Below are 9211 nucleotides of genomic sequence, written 5' to 3' on the forward strand. Positions count from 1 at the left end.
ATGGAAGACTTATTTTCATATACTCAAGATCTACCTTATTTCTTACTAATGCAAAATCCGTAACACACACATAATAATTTTACCTATTTTAAATTAGACAATATTTTCTTTTAGTTTATATATATATCAAACCATTGCAACAAATTGAAATTTCTATTTAGTGTTGATCTTCAATAAGAATAAAATTCTTATTCAACTGTTCTTTGTTTTTTTTGCAGGGAGGGTTATAGAACTAGATTGACAGTGGATGGCTAGACTCCATCCTCTTTACGCTTTCCTCACCCCTGTTTCTCTCTCTCCTTCTTTTATCATGAAATAAGATGAACCAGGACTGAAATCACATTCTGATGGTTGAATTATTCAGCCCCTTTTCTATCAATCCTTGACTTCATAACAGCAAAGGCATGTTCAAATAATTATTTCTAACTTTATTTGGTGAATTCAACGTATCGTGTGGAGGCTAAATATCTACGTTTTTTTAACAATTTTTATTTTCAATTTTTACACAAATTTTTTGTAAGTACAAAATTTGAATCCTTCATCTTTTAATTTTTATTAAAACTTTAGTCATTTAATCAAACAATTATTAATTGATTATAAATAAAAGATAAAACAATTATATTTCAAAGATAATTATATATGAAAGACAATTATATGTAAAAGTTAATTAATATTTTAATTATGTATAATTGTAATTTTGTAATATTCATTTATAAATAATTCGATTTACTAGAATGAAAAAAAAAACATTTTTAATAAAAAATCATTCAATGCAATTATAATTTTTACATATTTACAAATAAATAAATCTAATTAACATTAATAATAAAAAATTTAAAAAATATAATTAATGACCAAAAGAAGCATTCTCGCTGAATGCAATTATTGTTTTCTATTCTCTTTTTTTTTTCAATTTTTATTAAGTTTTGAAGGATAAATAAAAATATATTGAATTGCCATGTCTGATACGTTTCAGTCAATTTGGCCCGTCTCCTATCCCATCGTGATGACTACTCAAATGAAGTCGTCTTTGATCAACTTAAAACTTGAAAGCAATGCCTATATCTGGGTTGTTTTTGTTCATAGTTATGAATCGGGAAGCAAACCCATGGCTGTTGTATCCATTTTATTTGTCTTTCTTCTCTCCCGTCTTCTGCTACTCCACTTGGCTGAAGCAGAGAACAGACTCCGCCCGGATTGCCCAGCTTTTGATTGTGGAAACTTTGGCAACATTAGTTTCCCTTTCACTAAGAGCGAAAGGCCTGAATGTGGGTTGTGCCTAGTTGATGGTTGTAACAAAACAGTTGCCAAGATCCAACTGGAGAAAGGAGGAAGATGGTACCAACTTAAACAGATCAACCAAGGCAACACCGTCACTGTTTACGATCAAGAGCTAGGAAAGCAGCTACAATCCAAGGATTGTGAAGCCTTAAGCATGTGGAGTCTGCCGAACCATCCCCTTATCTCTTTCCATTTCTTTCCCAACCTAACTTTGCTCAAATGCAATGCCACCCTCTTTACTAGCTTCCCAGAAGAAATCAATCAAACTCGCTGCAATGACTATAATTTATACTATCCAGTCGAAGATGAACCATCACGGAGTTGGCTTCTTTATTGTTCTATTTCTCAACTCCCAGTTACCATGTCTCAACAAGGCAATGATTCCCAAAGTGATAAGTACCTATTTAAGCTAGTGACTGCAGAATTTTCGGTTGAATTGCGGGTAGTGAAAGATTGTGGCGACTGTCACTACAAGGGAGGACAATGTCTGGTTAACGACAAGCAAGAGTTTTACTGTGGCAATGGTACATATGGAAATCATTCTCTGGAGATAGTTATAGACCTAGTTTGATCATAAATTCTTTCTAGTCAACTGAATCTTACATTCTTTGTATTGCAGAGAACAAGAGTAACTTGGGATTGAAGCTGGGACTTGGTAATTAATTAATATATCTCTCAAACTATTCATTTTTTTTTTATGTTAAATCTCAGATGATTTTACACACACTGTATGGTTTCTTTCTTTCTTTGTTAGTCAAATTAATTCCTTCCTGTTTCTGTAGGAATCGGAAGCTTGCTCCTGCTGACATTGATAATCTTCTCAATATACTTGAGGAGACATTTACTCAAGCAGAATGAACAATTCTCACATATACAGTTATGACAAGTTCTTACCAGTAATTACAACAATTTATAATTGTCTTGCCACTCATCTTATATTAAATTACCGCAATACAAATATCTATAATTACAGTTTTTCCCCTTTTTCTCAATTTTTTTTTGTTTAGATCCAATTTGGTTAGTATCAAATTCACTAGATTCCAGCTCTCTTTGCTTTTTAATTTTTATATATAATATTTAAAAATATTTATTCTTTTATTATGATCAATCAAATTCTTTTATTTTTATTTTAAATAAAATAAACTCTAATAACTTATGATTATTATCATTTTATATTATATGAAGTTGACGTGACATGCTTACACGTCATAATAGATAATAACACAGCACGCTAATATATGATTATATGACAATTTCAAGCTCTATGCTAACACCACATTGATATAAAATAACAAGTTATATTTTAAATAATGATAATTAATCTATTGTTAAATCCTTAAGATTTATTTGATTCAAAATGAAAATACTAGAATTTATTTAAATTTTTTTAAAATAATTTAAACTTTTTTTTTCAAACATTATAGTTAATATTTTATTACTGCAAGTAAAAAACAAATAATATTCTTAAATAACTAAATTTTAAAATTGTAACTGTTATTGGAGAACAAAATTTATGATTTTACTTTATATAAAATAATTATGTTAAAATTAGTATGAAATTTTAGTTTAGTTATTCATTTTTAAACAATTTTGATTTTAAGTCTTACTATTTGCTTTTGCTTTTTACAACAACTTAAAGGAGCCTTAAATAATCCTTGTCAAGGATTATATGCAAAGGCAGCGGAAGAAATACAGAAGATCCAAAACCAAATTAACAAAAAAACAAAGCATTACAAGATTGCTTATTGTCAAGGCAGAAGCTTATCAACAATGAGAACTCTACATTCTAAGCCAGAAGATTCCAGAAAGCATTGCTTCTTTTCTGTTAAACACGTACCTGGCATTTTTCTCCTTCAAAAAAATCATTAACATGAGCTGCCCAAGCTAATTTCAGTAGCATAACTAGGAAGGCTTTTCCTTTTAAGGCTTGATACCACAGTGAAATTTCATCAAAGTTTTGCAGCATAGTAAGCAATAATAAGAACTCCAGACTGAAACAAAATCAGAAGTAAAAGATATTCTACTTCCATAACCAATAATCTCAAGAAGCAAACATTCCAAAAAAGTTAATAATAGGAAGTCGTGAACAGGGGAAAGATAACATGAAAAAAGCAATGAAAAGAGACTACCAGATCTGTTAACTGCTATATATCTACTCAAACCAATAGTAATTAGACTTGATAGAAAGATATATGTTTCAAGTAAATAGATTGGGAAGGGTATGTTCTAACAAAGTGACTACAAGCTGGCCTTATAAGAAAAGAGAAAAGGCATTCATTTTGACCTTGATTTTTGCAGTGAAGAAAAGTTTTTGTTCATACATAAGAGAATTATCCTATAAAATTGGGGTGGAATTTTTTAACTACACAATGAATTTAGAAGGTTGCAAAATCTCCATAATCTATTATTAATGAAATAAATAATTTAACATAATTACTAAATAAACATGTGCAAACCCTAAAAACATGCTTGTAGAATAAAAAACTCCACCACCAGTGTTTACGATAATACTCATTCGTATATAGATGCCATCTAGATTCTCTACCTTTTTTGTTTCGTAGTTCTAAATTTTCTACCTTTATGGAACAGGATAACTGCAACTGCCAATACACAAATGAGGTGCTCCTGAATCCAGACAGTAAAAAAATTTGGATGACATTGCTGAGTAAAGGATCAAAGTACAAGCAATTGAAACATGTAGTTATGGAGTTTTTATAAATAAGCGACATAATGATTGAAAACAGTAGTGTTTTTTAAATTAATCTACTAAGTGTATGGTTATTGCGGTGGGAGGGAGAGGGGGAGGTAAAATAAATACAGGGGGATTTAACCCTGCCTGCCATAAATGGGTAACGGATGGGTTGGGCATTCAACTAATATTTAAGTAGGTCATAAACAAGTAAATTAATAACTATGATTCAACCCATCTATGATCCACCTCCACCTGCCCATTTGACAACCTTTAAAGTTGTTTCAAAGATATAGTACTGAGATAGAACAATGATTTTTTTTTTCTTTCTTTTTGCTTTCAATTGTTTACTGATTGCTAACAAAATAGTACTCAATAAGAACAAATTCGTTTGAATTAGGATCAATCAAGGCTAGCTATCAAACTCAAGAAGGTTGTCTTTGGGGAAAATATTAATTATTTTTGTTTTCTTCTCCTTGTTGCTGTTATAAGGACAGGCATGCGAAAAGACAATGTGATGAATGCAAAATTTTGAACAAAACACAATATTACCTAGGAGCAGCATCATTTTGATCAAAATCACTTACAAAACTTATTACCTAACTGCAGAACTAGGTGGCAAATTCCTTTTGTAAGAAAAAGGCTAATTCAGATTCACTCTCCTCCTCATAAGCTTCTTGATCAGCAGCATCTGGCAGATACCCAGCTTGTTTCATCTGTTTTATGAGGGCATTCAAAACTGAATAGATTTCCTTCCTCTGAGGATGTCTTTTATCTTTCACCATGAAAACACTTACATGACCCTGTATCTCAATCCAGCTACAACCAGGTTGCTTGATTACTCCTCGTTTTTTCATCAGTTTCCTTACTCTAGCAACGTCTCCCCATTTTCCAAGCTCAGCATACATGTTTGAAAGAAGAACGTAAGGTCCAGAGTTGCTAGGATCAATTTCTAAAAGCTTCTCTACAACATACTTCCCTAAAGTAATGTCACGATGTATTTTACAAGCACCAAGCAGAGATCCCCAAACAACAGCATCAGGCTTCATTGGCATTGTCTCTATCAAATTCTTCGCTTCATTGAGGCAACCAGCTCGACCAAGTAAATCTACCATACATGTATAATGGTCCTTCAAAGGTACCAAACCATGTTCACTGCTCATAAAGGAGAAATGATGTCGCCCCTCTTCAACTAACCCAGCATGACTACAAGCACAAAGAACACCAATCATAGTGACATGGTCTGGCTTCTCCCCAGATAACAACATATTCTTGAACAATTCAAGAGCCTTATTCCCATATCCATTTTGTGCATATCCAACTATCATGGCATTCCATGAGACCCAATCCCTTTCCATCATATTTTTGAAGACCTGGTCACCATCTTCAACTGATCCACACTTCATATACATGTCTATGAGAGAGTTGCCAACAAAAATATCAGAGTCTTCTCCAAACTGAAAGCGAAAACCATGCTTCAAGACATGTGTGTGAGCCTGCCTTCCAAGCTGCAAATCAGCAAGATTAGCACAAGCATTCAACAGATTGCCAAAGGTGTAATGGGTTGGGCAAACAGATTCTCTCTTTAGGAGGCGAAAGAGTCTCAGAGCCTCTTCATCCTCCCCATTTTGTGTATAGCCAGCAATAAGCGCATTCCAAGACACTATGTTCCTCTCCATCATCTTCATAAACATTAATCTTGCTGTTTTCACACTAGCTGCTTTTGCATACCCACTTACCATTGAGGTTTCAGACACAACATTCCTAACTGGCATCCTATCAAAAACACATCTAGCTTCATTGATTCTACTGCATTTTGCATACATATCAACCAATGCATTGCACAAGACAAGATCATCCCTCAACTTAATGCATTTCACAACACGCGCATGAATCTGTTTGCCTTCCTTGATTGCTGACAAGCTAGCACACGCACTAACCACACTAGCTAGCGTGACCTCATCTGGTTCAATTCCACAATCCATCATCCTCAAGAAAACCTCAAGAGCTACACCAGCTGGACCATTTTGCTCATAACAAGTGATCAAACTATTCCAAGACACTCTATTCCTTTGACTCATATCATCGAAAGCTCTCTGGGCGCAGCAGACACTCCCACATTTTCCATACATATCAACAAGAGCAGAGCCCATATAAACATCAGATAAGAACAGAGTCTTCGTCATCAAAGCATGGATTTGAGTACCCGTTTTCATGTCCTTCAACCCAGAACAAGCGCTAAGAGCACTACCAAATGAGTACTCATTAAGAGCAAAATCCTCTCTATGCATCCTAACAAAATAATAAAGAGCTTCTTCAAATTTGTCTTGCTGAGCAAACCCTGATATAATCGAATTCCACGAGCACTGATCATGCTCAGACATGGACCCAAAAATCCTTGCTGCCTCATCAACGAAACCAAATTTCGTCAACGCAGTTATGGCGGAGTTCCAAGAAAAGATGTTTCTTTGGGGCATTCTGTCGAAGACCTTGCGGGCATCCTCCAAGGAGCCACATTTACCGTAGGCATCGATGAGCCTGTTGAGGATAAAAGTCTCCGATGCAAAATTGGATTTGATAATACGTGCATGTAGGCGATGGACATCAAGGAGAGACTTGGATTGGATGTATGAATCCAAGAGCTTAGCGAAAGGAGAAGAGTCAGGCAATGAAAGATCACCCACAATTTGTTTGAGCAATCCACGTTTTGCCATTCCATTATCTTTGAAGAAAAGAGGCTGTTGGGCATTGTTCTTTTGTTATGGGTTTTGTATCTTCATTACCATTTCGGTGCAAACTGAGATGTTTCTAACTTGTGAGTAGATAAAGATTTCAACGAGTGGACAGAGCTCTGGCAAGCCAACTCACCGAGAGCCAGATGTGAAACGAGTCAGGTGCTAGATTCTGATACCTGAGAAACAATGGCATTTGAAATGAAACGAGGAAGTAGGACTTTTATGTTGGTATAGAAAGAAGAAAGGAAGATGAAAACAGCGAGATGAGAGAGACACACAGCTTATATTCTCTCTGTTTCATTGTTTATTACGTTTTTTTAATATCTTAAAATACCTATTCAATCTTAAGTTGTAATAAAAATTATACCCATATCTATTAATTTAAGAAGTAGATACTTAGATCCAAAAATTTTAAACACGATTAACAGAAAAAGTAAAAAGACTAAAATATCGTTTCCTCCAGATTGCACCCAATAGCCCCCTTAAAAGCGACCTCCGGTGCTCCCTTGAAAAAGAAGCACGATAGCTCCCTTAAAAAAGAAGCACGATAGCTCCCTTAAAAGGGTGTTCCGGCACTCCCCTGAGGGAGTGCGACAACTCCCTTAAAAGGGAGCTCCGACGCTCCCTTGAGGAAGCTCGATTCTTCCATCGGATCTGACAGGAGAAGGTAAGTGGTTTTTTTTCTTTTAAGAAACAAAAAACATGAAAAATGAAAAATATAGGTTTATATAGTGTTGCAATTTTTGACATATTCGAATGTAAAATTATTCAAAAAATGTTACCTCGTCAATAAACTAACGAAAATTTTAACGTTTGAGTAATGGTTGGACTTATGTATCCAACAACAGACATTTTTTTAAAGCAGAATATTTATTTTTCAAACTAATAAGCTTTCATGTAATTTTAATAAAAATTTAGAAGTGTTTGGGTATTTTATCCTTATTAATATTATGCTCTTACTTTTAAAAGTTTTAAATGTATATGTTTTATTTTTTATTTTTTGATATTAAATTGTTTTTGAGGTAGAAGAATCTCTCAAGACTAGTTATCCTATTCAAGTTTTATTAAAAGATGGAAATGCAAAGTATATTAGGGAAGGGATATAAACCTTACCTCGAGAATTACATGTGAAAGATAAGAAAGTAGCTCTATTGGAATAACTACTTCCTTTGCATAAACTTTATGAAGACATGAACTAAATAGTATTGCTTGCTTACAAGAAATAAAATAAATAAGGAGTACTACTCCCTTACATATGTTTAAATCTAATATAAGGTAAATTAATTCTATCATACATTATAATACCATTCAACTCACCTTCCACATTGAAGAATACCATAAAACCTCGATGTGAGTGGCCTTGGTTGGTAAGAAAGTCCGCAATTTGGTTGCTTTCACGATGGATATGTGAAATTCCACCTTGAATAAAAAGATGAGTTAGGAAATTCTTAGGTGAGCATGCAGAGTACATATTTTGAACATCAAACTTAGTTTTAACTTCAAAAGAATTCATTGACACTTTTTTGAAGTAGAAAATTTTTCAAGTTTGGAAAAAGTTAAAATATATAATTTTTATAGAATAATCTTTTGGAAATAAAAATGACAGTAATGATTCCTTTGATTTTTAGATGACCAAAAATGATTTGGGTCAAAATATGTGATTTTTACAAAACAATCTTTTGGAAATAAAAAATGACAGTAATGATTTTGATTTTTATATGACCAAAAATAATTTTTACGTAATTTTTTGAGTATGTTTGCTATGGTAAATGGGAGTCGCAAAATTAATTTCAATTGAATTTTTTTTATTTTGTTCTTAAAACCAAAATTTTGATTTTGATTCTTATGGATTTTGATTTTTTTATATTTTTATTGAATCCAAATGGAGAGGTGTTTACTTATTTATATTAAACATCTTAAGTAAATAGAGAGTAAAAAAAATAAGTAAAAATGAGGACATTTACTTAAATGGTATTTAATGTGAATAAGTTAGGCAGATTTTATAGGCAATTTGTCTCAAAAATTGCATTCTATCTTAAATGTATTGATATATGTGCATGATATATCGATACACTTAATCCAAAAAGGTTTTTGATGAACATGTATCGATACATGTTCATAATGTATCGATACAATTTTTCTAGAACCAAAAGTATCGATACATTGCCATATGAATAGATATAGTTCGTCAATTTTTGGAAAATATAATGGGTTAAAAGGTATTTTCACATTTCATAGTATAAATATGACCCCTATCTTGAGGGTGTTTCACTTTAAGTCACCTTCCATAAGTTTTTCAGCAACTCTAAGCTCTTTCAAACCTATTTTCACCTCAAATCATTGTTTTGGATGATTGGAAGCTTGAGTTTGGCTTTTTCAAACAAATGTGACATCTTTCAAATTTTAAGTCTAGATTTATGAATTTTTTAGTACTAAAAATATTATTTTTATGCCCAGATTTTCTATTGAACACTAAAGCTGAAAGACTTTGTGATTTTTTTAAGCA

General features: G+C 32.8%; 2 protein-coding genes across 2 annotated transcripts; one reads left to right on the forward strand and one right to left on the reverse strand.

Moving 5' to 3' along the window:
• On the forward strand, positions 972-2326 carry LOC18609184 (LEAF RUST 10 DISEASE-RESISTANCE LOCUS RECEPTOR-LIKE PROTEIN KINASE-like 1.1). The gene is made up of 3 exons (XM_007044195.2): positions 972-1805; positions 1901-1936; positions 2064-2326. Exons 1-3 carry the CDS (start codon positions 1007-1009, stop codon positions 2162-2164), a joined length of 936 nt encoding a protein of 311 aa, XP_007044257.2. The 5' UTR covers positions 972-1006; the 3' UTR covers positions 2165-2326.
• Positions 2894-7236, reverse strand: LOC18609185 (pentatricopeptide repeat-containing protein At2g13600). The gene has a single exon (XM_018116109.1). The coding sequence runs from the start codon at positions 6682-6684 to the stop codon at positions 4582-4584; it is 2103 nt and encodes a 700-aa protein (XP_017971598.1). The 5' UTR covers positions 6685-7236; the 3' UTR covers positions 2894-4581.

Source organism: Theobroma cacao, chromosome 2 (genome assembly GCF_000208745.1).
Source record: "Theobroma cacao cultivar B97-61/B2 chromosome 2, Criollo_cocoa_genome_V2, whole genome shotgun sequence".
In the NCBI taxonomy this organism is placed as follows: Eukaryota; Viridiplantae; Streptophyta; class Magnoliopsida; order Malvales; family Malvaceae; genus Theobroma; species Theobroma cacao.

Bases quoted from the DNA above. Each gene is read 5' to 3' on its own strand.
- LOC18609184 (XM_007044195.2), top strand. From the start codon at position 1,007: ATGACTACTCAAATGAAGTCGTCTTTGATCAACTTAAAACTTGAAAGC. The intron at 1,806-1,900 runs GTACATATGGAA...TTTGTATTGCAG, and splicing joins AGAGTTTTACTGTGGCAATG to AGAACAAGAGTAACTTGGGA. The intron at 1,937-2,063 runs GTAATTAATTAA...CTGTTTCTGTAG, and splicing joins GGGATTGAAGCTGGGACTTG to GAATCGGAAGCTTGCTCCTG.
- LOC18609185 (XM_018116109.1), bottom strand. From the start codon at position 6,684: ATGGCAAAACGTGGATTGCTCAAACAAATTGTGGGTGATCTTTCATTG.